Source organism: Pinus tabuliformis, chromosome 5_1, assembly GCF_031772625.1.
Source record: "Pinus tabuliformis cultivar Carrire ecotype Pingquan chromosome 5_1, CPIR1, whole genome shotgun sequence".
NCBI lineage: Eukaryota > Viridiplantae > Streptophyta > Pinopsida > Pinales > Pinaceae > Pinus > Pinus tabuliformis.
In genome coordinates this window covers 3582167-3607377 of record NC_142305.1, presented here as the reverse complement: position 1 = coordinate 3607377, position 25211 = coordinate 3582167, and the positions used below count along the sequence as shown (strand labels likewise).

General features: G+C 37.2%; 1 protein-coding gene across 1 annotated transcript in view; it reads left to right on the top strand.

Moving 5' to 3' along the window:
* Positions 1 to 25211, top strand: part of LOC149163256 (ARM repeat superfamily protein) — a 188381-nt gene that overhangs the window by 120816 nt on the left and 42354 nt on the right. The window contains exons 6-11 of the mRNA XM_089431653.1: positions 8008 to 8511; positions 8605 to 8739; positions 9054 to 9269; positions 9455 to 9544; positions 9682 to 9929; positions 10014 to 10102. Of these exons, the coding sequence (XP_089287779.1) occupies positions 8008 to 8511; positions 8605 to 8739; positions 9054 to 9269; positions 9455 to 9544; positions 9682 to 9929; positions 10014 to 10102 (1282 nt within the window). The remainder of the gene's footprint in view (positions 1 to 8007; positions 8512 to 8604; positions 8740 to 9053; positions 9270 to 9454; positions 9545 to 9681; positions 9930 to 10013; positions 10103 to 25211) is intronic.

Below are 25211 nucleotides of genomic sequence, written 5' to 3'. Positions count from 1 at the left end.
GAGGAGTAGGGCTTTATCTAAACTACTTCATCTAGAGCATAGCTCCAACAATGCACCAGGTTGCCATCTTATTGACATCAATGACAACTTTATCCTACAATGTTATGAACAAAGTTCATTATCGCAGTAGAATACTCAGAAGATCTTAGATATATAAATATTCATGATAGGACAAATATATTATATAAGAATCAACATAAGATATGAGATGATATGACGAGAATGTTACAAATAAGGGCCCACTTTTATACCTAGGCAGGTGCCCTTTCATGAATGGCTATGTCCTTAGAGACATGCCTCTTCAATACTAATTATTAGTTAATTATTTATTATTATTATTTATGTCATTTGTATTATTTTTATATATATTTTGTTCATAACATTGACATCCTAATCACAAGAGCCATTATTTTAACCAATTAGTTTCTCAACATTGTTTGGAACAAAGACAATATATTCATAATATATTCTGAAGAATATTAATTCTAGCACAACTTTGTTTCAAAATAGAGGTTGCTGCCACCCAAATCCACAAAAGATGAATTAGGGTGGTCAAGCTTTATCATTGTTTGACAACTCTTCCTGATGTGTAGAAGATCATATTGTTTTATGTCCTCAACCATGACCAATTCGGCAATGAAGAGTCATGAGAAGGCATTACAAACCAAAACGAAAAGATAGCCTTTTTTATGCTGAGGATGGAGTATTTTAGAAAGGGTATTTTATGCTGAGGATGGAGTATCAACATTTGTAAATAACAATAACAATAATAAATAATAAATAAATGACACATTTTTTCTAAAAGTCATGATTTAATGGGGACACAACCTATTAATTATTAGTTTTTGTTGCATCGGATGTGTTCTAGCCACAAAATTTTGTGGAGAGTTTAGAATACAAGAGATCTCCAAAACCCAGAAATCGTTTCTGGAAATTCCACCTAGAAATAATTTAATTAGATTATTAACCAATTTTTAAAATATTTCCTAAGTCCAAACTTAGGGAATATGGTTAATTAATCAATATTAATTAAGTCAAGGCGAGAATCATCTAGAAACTCACACGGATTGATCCAGAGATTATCCTAGCCATTGATTATGTTTTTAATCTTGGCTGTTGGTGCTCCAACAGAGGATTATAAGAGGAGGTCAATGTGGTGATGGAGAGTACACTTGAGCAGTTCAATTTCTTGGCAGATCTATTTCTAGAGTAGCAACAGTCAGTTGCCGGAGAGAGCTACAGATTGAAGCAGTGGGTGAGGGGCAGAGACAGTGAGGCTGGAGGAACTATTCCAGATCCAATGAGTGCATTTGTAGAGAGGCAGAAGAGCCACAGAGCAATTGACGTAGGGGTAGCGCAATAACTTCTAGAAGCAAGTTTGATTTGCTGAGAGGGAGAGAGGTCTTCAGTTCCAGAGGCTGGGAAGGAGTCCCAGAGTGCCAGAGAAGCATCTCTCCAGCCAACAGAAAGCAAAACGACTTCATCATAGACCAGTCAGAGGCTTGACGTCAAGCAGGCTACGCAGAGCAGCATAGAGGCTGACGCAGAGGGTCAAAGGGCCGAGTTTCTGAAGGCAGGTTGTGCCGAGGATTGCCTGATTTAGGCATCTAATTGTACTCAAAATTTCTCATAGCTGCATAATAATAAAACCCTTAGTTGCTGCATAGGTTTTCCCACATTGGGTTTTTCCGGGGACTTTTGTCCAAAAATAATTGTGTTGATTTTATGTGTGTGATAGCATTTCTTAGCTTCCAGTGTTGTATTTTTCCGCAGAATTTTATTTGTGAAGGTTGTAGTGTATTTATTTCGATATTTGTCGTAGCAGGTAAATTATTAATTAATTAACAATTAGGAGAAACAATATTAGTTGTTGCAATAGGGTTCTGTTGTGGCCACCAACAACTCCACTCCTTATTTAGTATTAGCAATAACACTAAGTAAGTGGGGACCCTTAGTAAAAAATTCAAAAAATTCAATTAAGGCTTATGTATTTTACTCCTTAAGAAAACATCGCATCGCACGAAGAAGATAGGACATTTCCTTGTGAGTAAAAGGATAAACTGCGAGAAGTGCGACGCGAATTCCATCGCATCGCATGCATTAAGAAACGCTCATATTCGAAAACCTTAAAAAATCGCCGATGGCCGATATGCGATATTGCATATCGCAAATATCGCATAAAAAACACACAACCATTTAACGATTGTAACAATCTGCGATCTTGGGATAACGCGATACAACAATTTGCGATTATGCGATAAGCGCGATCGGGCAAGCCTGCGATAACACATCTTGATGAAAATGTGATAACGCGATATTGTGATGATGCGATGCGAATCGCAGAAATTGTCCATCGCAAATTTTCTCCGGCTCAACATTCAAGAAAACCTGTCCATAAACCAAAAATTGGATACGCGCTTTAATAAAAATTAATGAATGATACGCCAAGTGTTAATGAAAGACAATTTTGTGTTTTTCGAAGAGTTAGTTCACGTCAGGTGGCATGTTTTTTTGTACATTCGTAGATCTCAGAGCTTTCTTGTCGATTTTTATTATCATTACTCTCTCCTCATGTGTGAACTGCAAGAATGAAAAACAGAAACAACATGAAGCAATGTGCAGGGAGCGATAAAGGAAAAGGGTAAAGCTCCAATGCTCGGAAACAGAGAAGAGATGCCCTCATGAACGGATATCGCATGCAACAGAGCCACAAATTCACAGAGCACCGCAGAGCTATCCGTTACAGATCTTTCAGTCAGAGCCATGGTTGAATGAGTAGTTGAACAATGCTGATATTAACAGGCGATTTAACGCTCAAGGTTAGAAGCTCACGAAAGCAGTATGTTTACAAAATTTTGAAGCTTATACCCGGTGAAGGAAAAGACGCTAAAAAGAGAAAAACGCACCAGAAAGGTCCGGATCAAAGAACGGAGGCAGTTTCTGATGCGCGATCGCTGAGAAAATTGTTCAAAAAGCAAAGTCCCTAACTGCTCAGTCACCCATAAGCCCGGAAAACGCAAGAAAGCAAAGGCAGAGGCAATTTGAGGATTAACCAAGTAGAATTTGGATTATTACTGAGCATACACAGTAAATCCACATAGTCAGAGGATGACTCTCGAGTATATCTTCTATTTTGCTGAAAAGATGGTGCCAGCTCTTGCCATTTCTGTTTGCTTAGCTCAACCAAAAGCGGAAGACAGTCAGCCGACTCTACCCAGGCAAATATTGAATGCTCGCAACATTAAGGAGCAAATGCAGAAATAATTAGATATTATATTTAATTTTTAGAAATAGTTTTGCTTAGAAAAAGGGTGGTCATTTAAACCGTATCCTGAATCTGTGTAATTAAGTTATTTAGTTAGTAGTATTTAAACCCTTCTGATGCATTTAGAGAAGGGTCTAGAAATTTATCAAAAACTTGTCCTCAAAACATGCACTTTTGCACCCTCAGAGGAGGTTTTGGTGAATGAATGGATCAAGATTTGTTGATGTTTGCATTTGATATCTGCTACTGATGTTGCACTTTTGTACTCTTAGTAGATGTTAGAGCAAGGAGAGATAAATCATTGTTGCTTGAAGCTTATGAGTAGGACCAGTCATAAATGGTATTTTTATCTCTTGACCATTTATGCTTATATGTTAAAGTGATATACAGTTTTAGTTGTTTATATGTTATTGCATGAATGCTTGAGTTGTCATTTGGCACTTTTGTACGGTGGTAGCTATTTATTTATGTTTATTGTATGAATAGCTCATTATGCGATATGTTGTTCACAACTGTTTTGTCTAACTTTTTATGCGAAGTGGTTCATCTTAATTGATTTCCTTTCTTATAATCGCTGAATGATCTTTATTATCAGTTGTTATTTGAAATTTCTTTAGATCGCATAATAGAAGAATTACATCCCAGGTTAGCATAGATTTAGATGTGTTGTTTATTAGATTACAATAGCATAGAATTAGATTAAAGCTTGAATTAGAATAGCTTAGATAGGGACTGTTAGATCAGCGACATCCAACTCTACAGACACACACCCATAGATTGGGAAACTGGTCCCATTATCCCTAGTCGGACCCGCTATACCAAACGGATAAGGAGCTGCCAACCAAGGTCCGGACCGGGCGGGTATCCCCCTTATTGTCGACCCGATTTTCGGGGCTTCAACAGGTTCCTGTTTGTGGAATTTTCACATGGTATCAGAGCGCAGTTGATATGCTAGAGAGCTCAGAGGCGAAAAGAAGGAATTTCACTGCTCAGTGTGGGCAGCAGGTCGAAATTCCCAAGGGCAATAGTCCTTTTGCCAGGAGGCCAAGTTTCTCGAGGCAGACCGATTTTTTTGAGAGGGGCAGAAAAATTCGATCTTTCTAGATCTAGTGATTCTAGAGGCAGAGGGAGCATCTCATATTTTTCATTGAGCAGATCTCTAGCTGGACGCAGACGTCTTTGCATCAGTACGCTAGAGCAGAGCCAATGTCGGGGTGGAAGAGAGAAGAGCACACACAAAGGGAAAAATTTCCTCAGGGAACTTCTAGTCTCAAGAAATTCGATTTTTCCTTGCAGATCGACAATAGTTGTGAGCAGATCTTCTCACTCCTGAAGGGATTGTGAATAGCAGAGTAGCAGTCGAGCAGAAGGAAAGAGGATGTTTTTGACACGTTGTTGAGATGGCCACTGCAGGGCTTCATGATCAGGATAGGTTGGATGGAGCTTCCAACTATGTCAACTGAAAGGCAAGGATGTTCTTCCTTCTAGATGAATATGACCTGAAAGCCTATATTGATGCAGTAGTGGCGGTTCCTTAGGATGCAGATCAACAGAAAGAATACAAGAAGGAGATGATGTGGGCGAAGCGGTTGATCCTAGATGGAGTTAGGGATCATGTTGTCTCACATATAGATGGCAAAGATACTGCCAAGAAAATGTGGGATGCTCTCTCCACGTTGTACCAGGGTACTTCCGAGCAGTGGAAGATGTACCTAGAGGAGAAGCTAAGATGCATCCGGATGCAGAAAGGGGAAGGCATAAACCCCTTCCTTACCAGGATTCAGGAGGTCTAAGGCCAGCTATCAACTATTGGGGCAACGCCTCAACCCACAGAGTTAGTGCGATTGACACTCAATAGCGTATTAGAGGAATGGCAGGTTTTTGTCCAAAGCATATTGGGCAGAGATAGGCTACCAACCTAGGATAGAATGTGGGTTGATTTGCAGCAGGAGGAGTTGAGACGAGCTCTGCTAAAGAGCTCCATCAGTTGCAGTAGCAGTGGATCGAAGACGGTGAATGAGGAGAATGTGGCCCTCACATCAAAGGGTCCTAGTCAAGGACATGGGGAGCAAAGAAAGAAGAAGAAGGACTGTCAAAGGTCAAGTGCTTCAGGTGTGGTGAGCTCGGTTACTATAGTACTCAATGTCCTCTCAGGAAGAAGGACAAGGAGGAGAAGCAGGACCCACATGCAGTGTCAACAGAGATTGATAGGCTTTCCTCCAGGCTGGAGGAAGACTTCACTATGTTCGCCGATATACCTCCAAGAGTGAGGTGGGGTGACTTGGTGTTGTAGCCCTAGAGCGCTACAGTTGGGCAGGATCCTTGGGGAGTCCTCCTCATGGATCATTACTTGGCTATGGGGGCCCACAATCTTCAGTAGCAGGATGGATCACTGGTAGTTGATGCAGTAAGTACTAGAGTGATAGTTGCAGAATAGTCGCTGTCAGATGCTGGGGAGCGCAGTGCAGTGTTGACAACAGAGCAGGTGACTCAGTGCAGAGTTGGTAGTAGCGTAGATCCTTCAGTGATAGTGCAAATGCTAGTAGCAGTTAGAGACTCGAGAGACAGATGCATCATATTGAATACAATTGATTCAATATTTTGGATGCTTTTTAGTTGCAGATGTTGCAGTTGCAACAAAAACAAATGAGAGGGAGTTGCGGTGCAGATGCAGTGTTGGCAGCAATATGGAACGTCAACAACAACACAAATGCAACATATATCCGAGTTGCGCAGTGGTTGGTGGGAAGTAGCAGCCAGACATTCGCAGCGTGACAGGAGATGATGCAGAGACAGGGTGTTGTGGCAAGATGTGTAGCACTAGAACGCATTTCTCGCTAAGAGGGAGTGTTAGTTTTTGTAGCATCGGATGTGTTTTAGCCATGAAATTTTGTGGAGAGGCTAGAATACAAGAGATCTTCAAAACCCATAAATCGTTTCTAAAAATTCCGCCTAGAAATGATTTAATTAGATTATTAACCAATTTTTAAAATATTTCCTAAGTCTAAACCTAGGGAATATGGTTAATTAATCAATATTAATTAAGTTAAGGCGAGGATCATCTAGAAACTTACACAGATCGATCTAGAGATGATCCTAGCCATCAATTATGTTTTTAATCTTGGTTGTTGGTGCTCCAACAGAGGATTATAAGAGGAGGTTGATGTGCTGATGGAGAGTATACTTGAGCAGTTCGATTTCTTGGTAGATTGATTTCCAGAGTAGTAGCAGTTAGTTGCTAGAGAGAGGTAGAGATCGAAGCAGTGAGTGAGGGGCAGAGACAGTGAGACTGGAGGAAGTATTCCAGATCCAGTGAGTGAATTTGCAGAGAGGCAGAAGAACAATAGAGAAGCTGACGCAAGGGCAGTGTAGTAGCTTCTAGAGGCAAGTTCGATTTGCTGAGAGGGAGAGACGTCTTTAGTTCCAGAGGTTGGGAAGGAGTCCTAGAGTGCTGGAGAAGCATCTTTCCAGCTAACAGAAGGTAGAACGACTTCATCAGAGACCAATCAGAGGCTTCACGTCACGCAGGCTGTGCAGAGGTTGACGTAGAGGGTTAGAGGGCCAAGTTTCTGAAGGCAAGTTGTGCCGGGATTGCTTGTGGGGTGAAGAAATTCCTCACTAGATTTTTGCCAGTAATTTTCTCTGTAGGATTGCCAGATTTCAGCGTCTAGTTGTATTTAGAATTTCTCACTGCTGCATAATAATAAAACCCTCAACTGCTGCACCGGTTTTCCCACATTAAATTTTTCCAGGGACTTTTGTCTAAAAATAATTGTGTTAATTTAATGTGTGCACTAGCATTTCTCAGATTCCAGCATTTTATTTTTCTGCAGAATTTTATTTGTGAAGGTTGCAATGTATTTATTCGATATTTGCCATAGCAGATAAATTGTTAATTAATTAACAGTTAGGAGAAATAATATCAATTGCTGCAAAAGGGTTCCTGTTTATGGAATTTTCACATTAGTCATTGTGACTAGGCAATGCTATAAATACACCATCACATGGCATTGTAGCTTCATCTATATCTCGTATTTTATTCAATATAATATCTTAATAGATATGGATTCTTTTATGTTACCCATTTATTTTGGATATTCAGTTTGTGAACCAAGTTGTTCTTGTTATATTCTAGAAAGAATGCCATATTTTTGAGCTACATTGAATATTGTGCATGTAGCTTAGCTGTATTGTATAACTTCTGTAAATGCAACGAAATATTTTTTGTATATACTATTTGCTTAAACTTTTAACTAACATAAGGATTGCATTCATTCTGCAGCTGATGTTCCGGGAACTTGTACCACACATTTTGAATGTTTCACGGCAATGTCTTGCAAATGGAGATGAGGAGGTAGCTATTATTGCCTTCGAAATTTTTGATGAGCTGGTAGAGTCGCCAGCACCCGTTCTTGGTTCATCTATACAGCCTATTGTTCAGTTTGCTCTTGAAGTCTGCTCAAGCAAGGATTTAGAAGTAAATACCCGTCATCAGGTCAGTTCTTATAGATTCAACCTTGATAACTAAACCTGCTACTTTCTCTCTGTTATTATCATTTGAATCTCTTTTTCATAACATTTCGGCTCTAGGAGTTTTCTAGGCACACCCAGATTTTAGTGGTTGCTGATTGCACTGTCTAATCCCATTGATCTATTTCTTAGTCATTTGTGGACATTAATAAGTTTATCTTACCCTATCTTATCTATGGCTTTATTTGGTTGAATGTTGTTGTTGCTACCAGGCGATACAAATTATCTCATGGCTGGCTAAATACAAGCCCAAATCTCTCATTAAGCACAAAGTGGTTAATCCTATTCTAGCAGTCATGTGTCCCTTACTTGCAGAAGCTCGCAGAGATGAGGATGATGACCTTTCTGCTGATCGTGCTGCTGCAGAAGTTCTAGATACAATGGCTATGAGCCTGCCAAGGAAGCATGTTTTCCCACCTGTTCTTGAATTTTCTATATCAAATTTTCAAAATGCAGATCCAAAATACCGTGAAGCTTCTGTCATGTCCTTAGGAGTCATATCAGAGGGCTGCTTTGAGGTAATGAAGAATAAGTTGGAAAGGATTTTAACTATTGTCTTGCAATCCCTAAAGGATCCAGACGAGATTGTACGTGGAGCAGCATCTTTCTCATTGGGACAGTTTGCAGAGCATTTACAGCCTGAAATTGTGGCACATTATGAAATTGTTCTTCCTTGTATTCTGGATGCTCTTGGGGATGTGTCAGCGGAAGTGCAGGTAAATGTTTGTAGAAAATCGTCATGTTTATTATCCTTACTTTATTAGGAGTATGAGTTTTTCTTATGATATCTAAGTTCTGATTTTCTACAGGAAAAATCATACTATGCATTGGCTGCATTCTGTGAGCATATGGGAGCAGAGATCCTTCCTTATCTTGATCCTCTCATGGGAAAGCTGCTTGAAGGATTGCATAGCAATCGTCGTGAATTACAAGAGACATGCATGGTATTAGTTTGGCTTTTTCTATTTTAATAAACCATATGTTTGTTTGGCTACTTCAAAATTAATAGTAATGATATGGACATTTCAATTTTATTGGATTTAGTAAATACAAGTACCCTGGTTAGATCTCTCTTATTGTTAATATTGTGGTATTATTTTGTTGTTACAGTCTGCGGTTGGGTTGGCAGCTATTTCTTTAGCTGCTTTAAAATTAATAGCAATGATAGAACATTTCAATTTATTCGATTTAGGAAATACAAGCACCCTTGGTAGATCTCTCCTATTATTAATATTGGAGTGGTATTCTGTTTTTACAGTCTGCAATTGGGTCTGCTGCTGCCGCTGCAGAATTAGCTTTCATTCCATATGCCGAGGGTGTTCTAGAATTGATGAAGATTTTCATGGTGCTTACCAAGGATGAAGATCTTCGTGCACGGGCAAGAGCTACTGAGCTTGTAGGAATAGTTGCAATGGCTGTTGGACGGCCAAGAATTGAGCCAATATTACCTCCTTTCATTGAAGCTGCTATTGCCGTAAGTGCCATATAATAATGATTTTGTGACCAGATGGAATTTATTGAAAGGTGGCTCATCTCTTCTTCGTAATATTACCTCCTTTCATTGAAGCAGCAACTGCCATAAGTGCCATATAATAATGATTTTGTGACAAGATGGATTTATTGAAAGGTGGCTCATCTCTTTTCCGTGCAATATTTCAGGGCTTTGCTTTGGATTTCAGTGAGCTTCGGGAATATACTCATGGTTTCTTTAGTAACATAGCAGAGGTTATGGGTGAAGGATTTACACAGGTAGATGAATTTTGCTTGACAACTTAGTTTTGACCTCTGTCAACATCAATGCCTTGAAGCATAATCTACATTTGTTGAAATATATAATAGTTTTCGTTTGTGAATATATCTAACTTGACTATTGACAATCATCCCAGTACCTTCCTCGTGTTGTTCCTTTGGCATTTGCTTCATGCAACCTTGATGATGGATCAGCAGTGGATATTGATGAGTCTGATGGTGATGATGCCGCAAATGGATTTGGTGGTGTATCTTCTGATGAGGAAGCTCAAGATGATAGAAGAGTCCGCAACATTAGTGTTAGAACTGGAGTCTTGGATGAAAAAGCAGCTGCTACTCAAGCTATTGGTTTGTTTGCGCTTCACACAAAGAGTGCATTTACAACGTATCCTCACATTATGCTTTTTCATTGTGAATTGATATATTTTGGTTGTAAATTATTTCTTGCCATTCCTTGATGATAGCTAAGCTACTTTGAGGAGGCATTGAGGATTTTAACAAAACATGTCGGTTATTTTCACGAAGATGTTCGTCTCCAGGCTATTATTGCATTCCAGCGTGAGTATCAAAGCTGCCAATAATGTTAAGATAAGATAACTATATTAATGTCCAACAAATGACTGCAAAAGCTCAATGTATATGAGGCATTTTTTTGGAATTGTTGTTATAGGTCAATGGATGAGGCATTATTTTGGAATTATTATGTTACTGTGTCAAACACATTTGTAGAAAATTTGAATGCAATCTACACAATGTAGGGAGAAACAATAAAAATGCTAAACTGTGTAGCTCTGACATAATTGAACACTTAGGGACAAAATTACCTAATTGTTAAGTAGTACACCTTATAAACTACACACACACAATGCTTACGTGCGAGTCATGCATTCAAAAGTAGCCTAGTGTTTAGCAGGAGAGATGACTTCCATGTAAATTGTATGTTGTTTGCACTTCATTGAAGTTCATTTTCTCTATGAATATGTCCCTAATTTTTACTTGAGGACAATAGTAGTGGTTCTCAAATGCGAGACATTTTTTTGGAAATATTTTGTTATTGCATCACACACAAAATTGTAGAAAATTTGAATCGAATCTATACAATTTTGGTAGAAGCAAGAAAAATCCTAAACTGTGCATCTCTGACATAATTATTTTATTAAACTGTTATGAATAATATGTGTGTGTGTGATAATTGTAATTAACTAGTAGTTAATAATGAAGAGGCATGTCTCTAAGGACATGACTGTATGTGAAAAGGCACCTAGCTAGGGTATATAAGTAGGCCCTCACCCTCATTTGTAATCATTATACTCATTCATACATTTTAATATATATTCTTGTATCTTCAATGGAGATCTATATATTCCAAGTCTTCTGGAGTATTTAACTTCTGAGTATACGAACTCTGTTTGTTAAGAGTTGTCCGATCCTCTGGCCGCTAAACCGCTGCACAGAGCCGTGCTCTTTGGTTCGGCGTTTGGCCATCAACTCTTCGTCAACTTTGTTGTCATGCAATTGAAAATGTTTCACTATAGAAGTTTCTGGAGTTTCTCTGTTTGCCGATTTCGTCAGAGGCCCTTGGCCATTTTTAAAGAATAAAAAAAAGAAAAAAAGTAATAGAAAAAAATAAAAATAATAAATATACATATAAGGAAAACAAATTATAAAGAAAAAAACAAGTTATATATATATATATATATATATAGATATAACAAATTATAAAAAATAAAAAAAATAACAAAATAAAAACAGGAAAAAATATATGTATAAAAAAGAAGATAAAAAAAAGGTTAGAAAGAAAAAAAACCAAACATACCTGAGCGCCATCCGACCTTATGCTATCGCAAGTCCCTTTGCAGGCCACTCTGCTGCCACTGTCGAGCACAACCATAGAAACAATGATCTGTAACCCGCAACAACCACTGCTGCCATAGGCTCTTGACTTGCTGCCCGAAGCACCAATCTGCTGCCTTCGTTACAGCCATAACAGTCATTGCAATGCTGCAAAAACACTGCTACATCCACCGCTACTGCTTGAGCTCTAGCAGTGATCGCTGCAACTCTGCGACATTGCCATTTGTGCTACCGCCAAACAAAACTGCTGTTACCTCGCCAAATAAAACTGCCGCTACACCTGTAGTCGTCATCAAATCTTCCCACGTCATCGCTGGAGCACCCATTGTGTTCATCGGACAATCACCATCGTATATGCCTCCCAATTTCCCTTCTGCAACCACAACGATGCTGCGTCCAGTTTTGACTTTGTCTGTATCCATTTTTTGCAGCCTTAATTGTCACGCTGACCATGTCTTTTCCCCTTGATTCGTAAAATTTTTTATCACCTCGTTAATTCGTAACAAATTTTTGTTGTTCAATGTTGATTCTTAATACCTTAATTTTAATTGGTCAAATATATAATTTTATTACATATAATATACAAAAATTATATACTTGAAATTATGTGTGTATATATATATACAAAAAGTCAAGTACAAAAAAAAAAAAGAGAAAGAAGAAAGAAACAAAGAGAATTCTTAAAAGATTCAATACAAAGGTTCGAAGGATATTCAAGTTTTCAAGGAAAAGTTTATAAAAGAAATTTTATTCAAGGCATATTTTTTTTAAAGAAAAAGAAAAGTGATTAATTTTTTTTTTTTAAAGTTACCAAGGAATATAGTGAAAAAAAAAGTGTAACTGGTTGGCGAACGTAGAATAGAGTCAATCTCTGAAGGAAGAAAAAATGGAGATTAGTGATGGAAGATTTCCTAAAACTTTTATGATGTGTGTTAATGCACTATTTAAAATCAAAGGATCACTTGCAGGAAGAGACATTATAATCTCTATCGATCCTACTAAGGATAAAAATTATGTTAGTGCTGAATGTGCTAACCAATTAGTGATTCCTGAGTTGAACATAATTGAAATGATGTATTTGATGAATAATAAACAATATAACATAAACAAACTAGAACTATGCATTGGAGATTATATTTTTGCCTCACAATTCATTGTTAAAATTAAAACCTTATTTTGTGACAATAGTGATATAATTCTGGGTTTGCCCTGGACAAAACTACTAGGGTCCGTTATCTTAAATATGAAAAATAAGTTTTTGACATTTTCCCACAAAAAGAAAAAATTAACGCTACAAGAAGTTACCTTGAAGCTAGATTTAGTGACACCAGAAGACATAAAATATCTCGAAAGTAATTCTTCAAGAAAGTAAAAAAGCGATTCAAATTATGCAAAGGGAAGTTGACAAAATCATCGCTGACAAAAACGAAAATATTACTCGTCTTAAGGACCATAGTGAACAATTACTAACACAAATTAAGAAGCTTCAGAAAGACAAGAAATCATTGGAAAACAAGGTCCAACAACTTATTGAGAAGGAAGTGTTGAACTCTTCAAATGAAGAAATTCAAGTTGAAGAGAATGGAATGAATACCGATCCAGTGAATATCACAACTCAAGAAGAAGACAAGCCAGTTGAAGAAAAACACTCAGATGTTGCAATTTAGACGATGAACATTCCAAGTGAAGGTCCTGTAACCATCTCAACAACATCAACACCTAAAGTAAATCGGGAAATTGCTAAACACCTAATAAGGTAACATCAAATTGCAGTACTCCTTATCGACATTCAACCACAGGAGTAGACATCCCAATTAGTCTGCAATGTGCATATCTATATCACTAAAAAAACAAATTTATGTTTCGAAGAATAATGATGTTGACACAATCTAGACTGGTGATAACAAACTATTCCAACTATCAAGTAATTACCAAGTTCCACAGAAGATTAATTTAGGATGCTTAGATCCCTTCTTTGTGCCACAATTTTATATATCACTCCAAGGATCATATCATCTTGTATCAACAAAGATGACAGTTTCGAGACAAGAAGACATTTAAAACAAAAAAAGAGATTAAGCCTTGTCAACAATCAGCTTTGAGGACAAAGCTTTTTGAAGAAGGCATGTCTCTAAGGATATGACCATAAGTGAAAAGGCATCTGCCTAGGGTATATAAGTAGACCCTCACTCTCATTTGTAATCATCATTCTCATCCATACATTTTAATATATATTTTTGTATCTTCAATGGAGATCTATATATTCCAAGTCTTTTGGAATGTTTAATTTGTTAAACGAGGCTTGTTCGTTACATAAACACTTACGCATAAGAATATCAAATCAATAAGCAACAAATCTTATAAACTGCATATTTAGATTATAATTACATACAAGTTGTGCACTAAAAGGTAGGCTAGTGTTTGGCAGAGAAGATGACTGTCATGTAAATTGTTTCTTGTTTGTGCTTCATTTTTCTCTATGAATATAACAATAATTTTTACTTGAGGACAACGATACCAATGTTGTGATGATATAATTGTCTCGCTTTTAAAGGGATTTTTATTTTCAAAAACAAAACTAAGAATTACATTTTTGACAATCTTATACAAGAGGTCAAATGGTTTTCCTTTCTCTTGAAAAAGAAAGGCTTTAAATAACAACTTTGTAGATGTGATATAATTCCAGGTTTTCAATTCTTTACTACTCAACAGTCACACTCATTAGTTCCTTTGTTGAGACAGAGCATGAAATACTTAGGCACTAGGTGATCACTAATGAAAGGGGTAGATCTCATGCTAGGCCTTTGCTCATGTGTTTATTATGTCCCAACGATCTTTTGCATTTTTCGTTTTCTTTCATTTGTGGCTTCATATGCTTTTATCTTTCTTTTCGTTGTGTCAACCTCTTAGGACAAATTTTTGGGCCTTGACTCAAAGATGTGCATATAGGGTGTGAGTTCCAATGACTAATGACAATCAACCCAAAGAATGGAGGTGGATATAAGGGGGAAAGGGGAGGTGGTAAATATAGATTATCTTGGACATGCTATATCAATCAATTCTTGTTATTAGTGTCTCTCCTGACAGTGGAAGAAAAGGTCCTTAGGGAAGGTCCCATTGGACTAGGGGCAAAGGATGATCTCCTAGGTGAAGCACGGGAACAAGGGTACAATCAAGAATGGTCAATCATCCAGCTTGGTCAATGATCGATATTAGCATCGCCCAAACATAAAATGAAAGCACATGATTAGAGTACCTTTTGATAGATGATCTACTGTCAAGAAGTATACCAGATGGGATAGATAAATGACCAGAGCATAGGTGGAGAGCTCTGAAGTAAAGCGATCTATGGAGCATCATATGGTTGTTGGCTAACTGACCAATGGGGATAATTTTTTTCTCTTAGTGGTTAACCACTTTTGATGGGTAACAATATCCAAGGGGAATACTAGTAGATGTTTAAGTATTACTATGTAATGAAGGCTCTCATTAATAAATAAGGTCTATGTAGTATTGTAAACACAAATAATGTATGAAAGCTTTCTAGAAGGTTTCTTCTCTAGAGTAGTCTTAGGGGCAAAGGATGATCTCCTAGGTGAAGCATAGGAACAAGGGTACAATCAAGAACGGTCAATCATCCAGCCTGGTCAATGATCGATATTAGCATCCCCCAAACATAAAATGAAAGCACATGATTAGAGTACCTTCTGATAGATGATCTATCGTCAAGAAGTATACTAGATGGGATAGAGAAATGACCAGAGCATAGGTGGAGAGCTCTGAAGTAAAGCAATCAATGGAGCATCATATGGTTGTTGGCTGACTGACCAATGGGGATACTTTTTTTCTCTTAGGGGTTCACCACGTTTGATGGGTAACAATATCCAAGGGGGATACTAGTAGATGTTTAAGTATTACTATGTAATGAAGGCTCTCATTAGTAAATAAGGTCTATGTAGTATTGTAAACACAAATAATGTATGAAAGCTTTCTAGAAGGTTTCTTCTCTAGAGTAGTCTAGGAGATAGAGAGGTTTATAAATAGAAATATAAGCAATGTAATGGGTATTGTATGCAAGGTTATTGTAATTGGAGCTTTTAGCTCATTAAGAGGTTGCCCCCTTGAAGAGGCAAGTGTACAATAGTGGATTCCTTCCATAAAAGGATCAATTGTAAGGTGTTGCCCTACCTTAAGGGTTTTCATATTAATAAATAGTGGAGTGTTTATGATATTTTGTATGTTATTCTATTTGTATATTTTTGGTAGTTAACATTTGGTATCATAGGATTTGTATGTGGGATTGTGGTTCTTGATCTAGGAGGATCCCAAAAGGCCTAAAAATCGAGGTCCTCAAATCTCAACGAAACTAGAATCAAGTTGAAGATATCCTCGAGACGAATCCAACGACGCAAACAACACCTCAATCTGAGTCTGTATGCAAAACTTATTGTTGGTCAAAGTTTTGGTCAAACTTAAAAAAGTCAAAGGTTGACTGGGCACTTTGTATTGTTAACATTAGCACGGTGAGGTGGTTAGACATGACTGGATACCAAGTGGACCAATCCCCATTCGACACATTACAGCTTGGGATTGGGCAGTCAAACTTGGGCAAAGACAAAAAATGGCTAAGCTTCAAACTTAGCTAGCGATGGATAGAGTTGGCAAGCTGGCCAAATGATGGTTAATTTAGCAGAGACTCGAAAAAGTTAGCAACGATTATAGTTGAAGTTAAATATGGTTGGCGGGTCAAAGTTGGTGGTTCCACCAAACCGACCGCAAACTCAATGTATTGTTTTTATACCACAAAAAGGGTTCGTGAGGTTTGAACCTGCGACCCTTGCCAAACCAACGATCTATTAATAAACGTGACAACCAACCCGTCAATCGACAGGGCTTTGAAATGTTCGTTGGGCTCGTTGTATATAAACCCTACCACACCATTTGACGAGCAGCCACGACCGAGGGAGGGCGAAAAGAAGAGCGATGGGAACCAGGAGGGCCGAGTGGAACCAAGACACGTGGAACTAGGCGCATGCACATTTTTCGATAGAATAGTCCCATGGTATATTGCCTAGAATATTCTACCACAGTGGAATCTTGGAGATTCTCAGGAGATCCAGAATCGACAATGTCAGAATCTAGCTGAGTTTATACTCATTTTACTCAAAATTTCATAAGGATTTCACTGGTGTAGTTAGATTTGGGATTTGAGCTGCCCATTTTCAAGTCACTCCCATAAGTGAGGTATAATGATGTATTTTGCCATGTACTTGCCTTTCATTTCACTGAGATAATTTAGAGGCCTCTCCACTTTGAAGCTGGCCCTACAGATGTAGCTCACACATTGTGAGTGAACTCCACTATCAAATATTGGTGCATTTTCTTTATGGTCTCTTTTATGTGTTGCTTGTTCTTAAAGTGTTGCATCTATGGTTTTACATGCTCTTTTTTGCAATTTTGCTAACATCACTGAAGAAAAGATCTCATATCATGTTGGTATTAGAGCAGTCTTCTCTTTGATGTGAATTGCGAGTGTGGATGATAACCAGGGCCAAACTCAAAGAGGTTTAAGGAAAACTCAAGTCTTTTGACCCCAAGATTGAATGTGCAACACAAAGAAAGAAAAAGGGGAATGGCAATGTTCACACTGAGAATGAAAAAGCTTTACATAAAGCTTTCTACTGTATGGTAGACATGGTAGACAAATTGTTTATAGATTATGAAAAGAGCGACAAAGAAGGAAAAGAAGAAGAAAGAGAAAGCAAAGGACAATGCTTCGGTAAATCAAGGAAATGGAGGAGACCCTCCTGAAACTCCATCTCCATCTTCAAGTGAATATTATTCTTTTTCATCTCATTCTCATCATTTAAATAGTCCTCATCAAGATGCTTCTAAAATGCCATTTTTTAAGTTAGATGTGAAATTTGATTTTCTTGTGTTTAATGGAGAAGCTAATGCAAAATAGCTAAACAATTGGACTAGACAAATCAAAGTGTATTGCCGTATACAACAGATTGAAGAGGATGAAGCAAAGATTTAGTTGGCATCTCTTCGATTGGGAGGCGTGTGAAAATTCCTAGATCTAAAAATCTTAGGAATCCTATTGCAACCAACTGAATCTACTTCACCTAGATTATAAATTACATTACAAGCTTATTTCAGATTTCTTCTTGAAACATTGAAGTAAATTACTGAAGCAACCTACACCAATTTAAATATGATTCTGAAACATAGAAATTGAGCAAGGAAAATAGAAACACATAGGACACCATTATTTTTGGACAAATGTGCCCGGAAAACCCCAATGCGGGAAAACTGATGCAACAACTCTGAGGGTTTATTATTATTAAGCAATAGAAAATTCTGAATACATCTCTAAATAACTCACATGGTTATTCTGTTACAGAGAGAAATACTGGCAGAAAGAATTGTGAGGTTACCTCACACTATCATTGGAAATCCTGACTGATCCAACCCCAGATTGATTGCCTCCCCGACTTTTCTTGCCGCCTCTGCGTAGTGTCTTTGTTAGCCCAACGTCAAGCTCTCTGGGGATTGCGTCACTGCTTTGGCTGGTCGATTTGCTGCCAAGGAGATTCGATTTTTGCCTCCCGGTCTCACACCCCGACTCCCGACTTTTGAAACTCGAATTCCCTTTGGAAATTTCAGACTCCTCTTTGGCTTCTGCGCTGCCCCTGCGTGGCTCTGCGTCAGCCCCTTTGGCTCAGCGCTGCCATTGCTGGAGTATTCTCTGCCTCTCTTTGCTAATGATTCTTCGGCTTAGTGTTGTGGGGGAGCGCCCCCCCCCCAATCTCGCTCTCATTTCGCGCTCAGGGCGGGAGCGACTCGGGAGCGCGCTCCCGAAATCGCTCCCCACGCTCTCGAAATCGCTCTGAAAAGGGAGCGATTTCGGGAGCGCGCTCCCTAAAAAACCGCTCCATGCCTTTTCGGGAGTGTTTAGCCTTTTTTGCAATTTTTTTTTGCAGTAATGTTCCAAATGCAATTTTTTTTCAAAGAAACAAATAAGTTTTGAGTGGGGCAACTTAATGATGAAGCCTATGGCCCTAATATTGATATGCGATTGATGGTAATGTTAAATTCTTAAAGTAAAAGTGACATTCTCCTTGATCTTCATTTTCATCCTTTAACTTAAATTTTTAACATTACCATGAAATGACTCGGGATGTTTGAGAGTGGTTTTGACCTCATTGGATTTCATATGGAGAAAGTAGAATTTTAGATTTCATTCAAAATCCAGCAGACTTATCAGTTTTTCAGGATTTCAGGATTTCCATTGAATTTTGTCATGTATTAGGGTATGGAATTCGTATTTAATCAAGAGAACCAATCCCTCTATGTACCTTGATGTTAGTGACATTGGTTGTCGAACTCCTCTATCACTACTCTCCTAAAAATGTACGTATCACTCAAACAAATTCTTGACTTGACATGCTATGCTTTTTCTATCTTATGTTAATGCTTAGAGGGTGATATTAATGACTAAGATCCCTATACAGATACAGAGGTAATGACAAAGATACCTCTGGATATTAATGCTTAGAGGGTGATATTAATGACAAAGATCCTGATTTTCCAACAAGACTAAAAAATTAGATATTTCTCATGGTGGCAAGAGGCCCAAGCATAAGCAATAGATAATAGATTTACTTGTCTTTTCTAGTTTCTAGTAGTTTTTATAACTATTGACTCTTTCATATTTATTATGATATTTTTTTAAACAATATATGACAATTTTTGTTTGAATTTGGCAATTATAACTCATTAGTAATGAAAAATGAATATGATGCTTCATGAAAGTTGAAAGTTGTTTCATTTCATTTTATAACATTTCATTTCATGTTAGATATTATTTGTTGTAATGGTTACACTTAGCTTACAAATACAACTTTGGTGATCAATGATGATAAATGTTATATATTGAATTTTGAAAGCTTGAAATTTTAAGATTTATGAATCACATGACTCAATATGTTGTATGTTACTATGTTACTAACTTGTGGACGTGGTTGATGAAGATTATAACTTCTAGATGATTGTTGTTATATGGTTCAATCTATGTTTTTTAATGTTTTTTATATCTAATTCATAATTCTACATGTTTTTGTTGACATATACGTATCAAAATATAAAAATATAAAAAATATATATATTATATAAAAAATGCTTTGGGATTCGCTCCCAAACTGGGAGCTTTTGAAAATGTCGCTACTGCACCCGTTTTCGCTCCTGCTCCCCGCTTTCGCTCTCGCTCCCAAATAACACTGCTTCGGCTGAAAAAATCACTCTCTCCGGAAGTTATCCCCTCTCATCTGCTACAAGAAATCTTCTCAATCAAATTTTCCTCCTGAGACTTCTCACTTCAAAAATCGATTTCTTGATCTATCTTGGTGTATTTTCCAAATAACCCTCAAGCCCCTACATATATCTTCCTGTTGGACAACCAACGACCTAGATTAAATCATAATCAAAGGCTCAGATCGTTTTGGCTTGATCCATGTCTTTTTCTAGGAGCTTCACCCCTGATTAGATTAATACCCATTAATATTTTAATTTTCCTAAGTTTAGACTTAGGAACCCCATTAAAAATATTAATTATTTTAATAAAAACACTTTTGGGTGGAATTTCCCAAAACACTTTCCGGGTTCTTTGGAATACATGTGCCTAAGCCTCCCTGCAAAATTTGAGTCTTAGTGCACATCCGATGCTACCCCAAATCAACAAGGCGCAACTCTTGTATGTTGGGAGAACATTCTTCAGAAAGGTAATCCACATAATGGTAAACTCCTTTCTTCATGGTTCTAGTTTGTTTTTGTATTAAGAGGGAAATTTTATCTATTGGGTTACTGACAAAAAGCCATGGTGGAGTGGCAAAACCTGAGACAGGGCAAAGGTCAGAATGTTCAAAGTTTTATAGAGGAGTTTAGGATGTAAGCATTGACATTGAATATTTCTTTAGACTCACCAGATTGTAACGAACAACGTTTGTATACTCAGAGGAATGCTCTGATACCAATGTAGCAAACAACGTTCGTATATTCAGAGGAATGCTTTGATACCAATGTGACGAACAAAGTTCGTATACGCAATAGTCTTCAGAATACTTGGTACACGAAGACAAAGACATTCATTGTAGGACAAACAATTGTATATAAGAATATTTGAATACAAGTGAGATGATTACAGTGAGGGTGAGGGGCTGCTTATATACCTAGGCAGGTACCTCTTCACAAACGGCCATGTCCTTAGAGACATGTTGCTTCACTACTAATTATTAGTTTATTAATCATTAATCAATATTATTGTTATTTACATTATTTGTATTTATTATATATATATATATATATTTTATTCATAACATTGCCTTCCTCTTTGGAAAGCTTTGTCAAAGCTTACTGATGAGAAGACATGCCATCTATTTCTTAGTCTTGTAATCTGTTCACATTCTTTCGAATTCTTGGAGTTGTCTTCTTCGTTGATACTAGATGATAGGATCCTCTAAGTGATAAACAAAATTGCTGTACTGAGAAAGGATTTGACCATCCTAAATCAATCTTTTGTGGAATCTTTCGGTTACTAGAAACTTGTGATGAATTGTTATCACTGTATTGAATTGTGAACACTTCAATATTCTTCGGAACATAAGTTTGTTGTTTATGCTCTAAGTGATACGAATGTGCAGACTGATTGAGTTGTCTGCTCTTGTGATTCAAGCGTCGATAAAGAGTTTTTGTGGTTTGATTTCCCCTTATCATGTGTGTGGCATTATTATGATTTACTTCAGGTATTGGTGTTGTTGAATTGGTTACAAAATCCTCACTTGGAATTTTCATTGTCTGAACTACAACATTTGAGTGTGTTTTTTCTTCAACTGGCTTGTCTTCTTCTTGAGTTGTGATATTCACTGGATCAATAATTGTTCATTTTTCTTCAACTTGGACAGTTATGTCTGAAGACTTCGATACGTTTTTCGTGTTTAGTTCTTCTAGTTTGTTTCTTGTCATTTTTATGTTTCTTAATTTGCGTCAATGATTTGTCGTTGTGGTCCTTGAGGCGAGTAACTTCATTTTTGTTAGCGGTGATTTTGTCAACTTCCCTTTGCATATTTTGCATCTTTTTTTACTTTCTTGAGAAATTATTTTTGTATGTCTTCTGGTGTTCCTGAATTTGGTTCAATGTGACATCTTGTAGCATTATTTTCTTTTTGAAGGAAAATGTAAAAAACTTCTTTTTTGTATTTAGGATAAAAGACCCTAGTGATTCCATCTAGGGTGAACCCAAAATTATATCACTATTGTTGCAAAATAAGGTTTTAACAGTGAGTTGCGAGACAAAAATATAGTCTTCAATGTTTAGTTGTAGATTGCTTATGTTATCTTGTTTATTATTCATCAAATCCATCATTTCAATTATGTTCAATTCAGGGATCACTAATTGGTTAGCACATTCAGTACTAACATAATTATTATCTTGAGCATGGTCAATAGAGATTATAACGTTCCTTCCTGCAAGTGATCCTTTGATTTTAAATAGTGCATTAACACCGATCATAAAAGTTTTAGGAAATCTTCCATCACTAGTCTCCATTTTTTTCTTTCGTCAACGATTGACTTCAACTTATGTTGGTTGATATTTTGTCAACGATACCTTGGTGAAGAGTTTATATATTCTCTATATGAAATAAGAATTTATCCCCTTTTGACTTTTCCTAAATGTCTTTTGTTATGATTCTCTTAATCCTTTTTGGATTTTGCAATGTTCCTCCTTTTTTCTTTTTGTTGAATTTTGGAAAAAAAATTAATTCACTTGAATATTAAAAGACCTTTAAATTTTATAATAAGAGTTTTTTTTTTTTTTGAAATCCTTTACTGTTTTATTTTTTCCTTTTATGGCCAAGGGCCGATTGGCGAAAATGGAGAAACTCCAACTTGTGTAGCGAAATGCTTCAGTTGCGACGATAATAACGTTGACGAAGGATTAATGGCCAAAGGCCGGATCAGAGTGGTTCTCTGTGCAGCGGTTGAGCGGCCAAAGGATCAAACAACTTTGATACCAATCTAATGAACAAAGTTCATATACTTAGAGGAATGCTCTAATACCAATATAAGGAACAAAGTTTGTATACGCGATAATCTTCAGAACACTTGGTACATGAAGACAAAGACATCCATTGTAGGACAAGCAATAGTATATAAGAATATTTGAATACAAGTGAGATGATTACAGTGAGGGTGAGAGTCTGCTTATATACCTAGGCAGGTACCTCTTCACAAACGGTCATGTCCTTAGAGACATGCCTCTTCACTACTAATTATTAGTTAATTAATCATTAATCATTATTATTGTTATTTACGTTATTTGTATTGTTTTTTATATATATTTTATTCATAACACAAATACTTTGATAAAATATATTGGCACTTTACATAATTATCTTCGACATTCATTGTTGTTGTTTGATCCCACTAATCTAAATGAAGCTTGTCTGAAGTTCATCTTGAAAACAGGGGAAAGCTTGGACAAGAAGATCATCCAAATAAGCCATCATCCAAGCCTTAGAGCAACAAGTTCAAAGGGAAAGGAAAGGACAAGAAGACAACGACAACAAGGAAAGAAGAAGGAAAGCCATTTTGCACTCATTGCAAGAAAGAAGGGCATGATGAGGAGCACTGTTGGAAGTTGCATCCAAAATTGAAGCCTAAGAAGTACAATGGAAAAAGGAAGCATAAGACTTGCTATAGTGCAACAAGACCTCGAGTCCGATTCCGGTGATGAGATGAAGATTACAAATGTGGGTATACAAGGTACAAGTTCCCTTCATGCTAATTCAAGTTCTGCAAATCATGTTAATTCAAGCTCTGCAAATCATGCTAGTTCAAGTTTTGCAAATGAATCTCATGTTGATGAACAAAAGAGAAATGAATTATTCCATATTAGGGTTGTATCTAAACACACCAAAATAGATACATTGTTTGATCCGGGTTCTTAACTTGATTTCAGAATCAATTATTAATAAGTTGGGTCTGGAAACCAAATCTCATCTAAAACCCTATCCTCTTGGTTGGGTGTGCAAAACTCAATGTCACCAAGTAATGAAGGGTTAGGTTTGCCATCGCTTCAAAGTGATAGATGAGATTGATCTAGATGTTGTCACACTTGACATTTGTGGCATAGTCTTGGGAAGCCCATAATTGTATGTTAGGAAGGCAATCTTTTGCAGGCATGAGAACAAGTACCATCTCACTAAAGATGGGGTGGAATATAATGTCAGAGCTCACTACATGAAGATCAATTCAACCCTTGTTAGTGCAGGACAAATGAAGAGACTCATCAACTCCAGCAAGAAGTATATGCTCATGGTTTTGAGGGCAAAAGATGTTGAAGCATTTTATGCTTTCAAAGGTTGTAATCCTTCTCACAGGAAATAAATGTTTGACATTGTCTCTAACTATGATGATATTTTTCAGGAACTAGGTGGGCTGCCTCCCAAAAGAGAATTCAACATGAAATCCATCTTCAGCAGGATGCCTCTCTTCGGAATGTGGGCATGTACAGGATGTCAGCTGTGGAAATGGAAGAAATCAAGAAGCAGGTTCAAGACTTGTTGAACCAATGGGTCATCAAACCTATTTCATTCTCATGTGGTTCACCAATTGTGTTGGTGCCGAAGAAGGATGACACATGGAGTGTGGAGAAGATCTTTCAGTGGGGAGGAAAGTAGCAAAAGGCTTTCAACACCTTAAAGGAAAAGATCAACACAACGCCAATACTAGCCTTGCCAGACCTTCAACAACCATTCGAGATCAAGACAAATGCTAGTGGTTATGCCATGGGTGTTGTATTGATGCAGCAACAAAAACGAGTATGTTACCATTTAAAGAGTTTCTCTCAAGCCGTTGTAAACTATCCCACTTATGACAAAGAGTTGTATGCCTTGGTTCAAAGTGTTAAGAAATGGAAGCATTACTTGATAGGGAAGGAGATTATCATACATATAGACCACCAACCTTTACAGTATCTCCAGTCATAGACCAAGTTGCAACAAGCTCGTCACTTTAGGTGGATGGGATTCCATTTGGTAATCAAGTACAAGAAGGGTACAAGTAAGAAAGTGGAAGATATGCTTTCTAGACCTCCTGTTTCTGCATCTATTGTTTTAAAGAATGCTTCTTTATCTCATGATAGCTATGTTGAAAAATATGCTACTGATGAATATTTTAAAGAAATTTATGAGAAGCTAACCCATGGATCACAGGTGGAGAACTACCATTTGCAGGATAAGTTACTCTACCACCTTGACAAGCTATGTATTCCTACAAGTGAAAGAGTCCATGTAATTCGAGAAGCTCACACTTCTCTTGTGTTTGGTCACTTTGGGGTAGGAAAAACTATGTCTCATTTGCAAAGGTTTTGTTATTGGCCTCAGATGAAAGAAATTGTAACCAAATATGTAAAGGGGTGTGTGATGTGCTTTGTTTGTAAGCCCACTAATAGAAAATTGGGGTTGTACACACCACTCCTTGTTCCTTCTCATCCTTGGGAGAGTATCTCCATGGATTTTGTAGGGGGGTTGCCTTTGTCAAGAAAGGGTCATGACTACTTGTATGTAGTGGTGGATAGGTTTAGCAAGATGTGTGTCTTAATGCCATGTAAGAAGCAGATTACTGCTGAGCAGACTGCTCAACTTTTCTTTCAGCATGTATGTGTTATGAATAAATTATATAAATAAAAATAGTGTAAATAACATTAATAATGATTAATTGCTAATTAACTAATAATTAGTAGTGAAAAGGC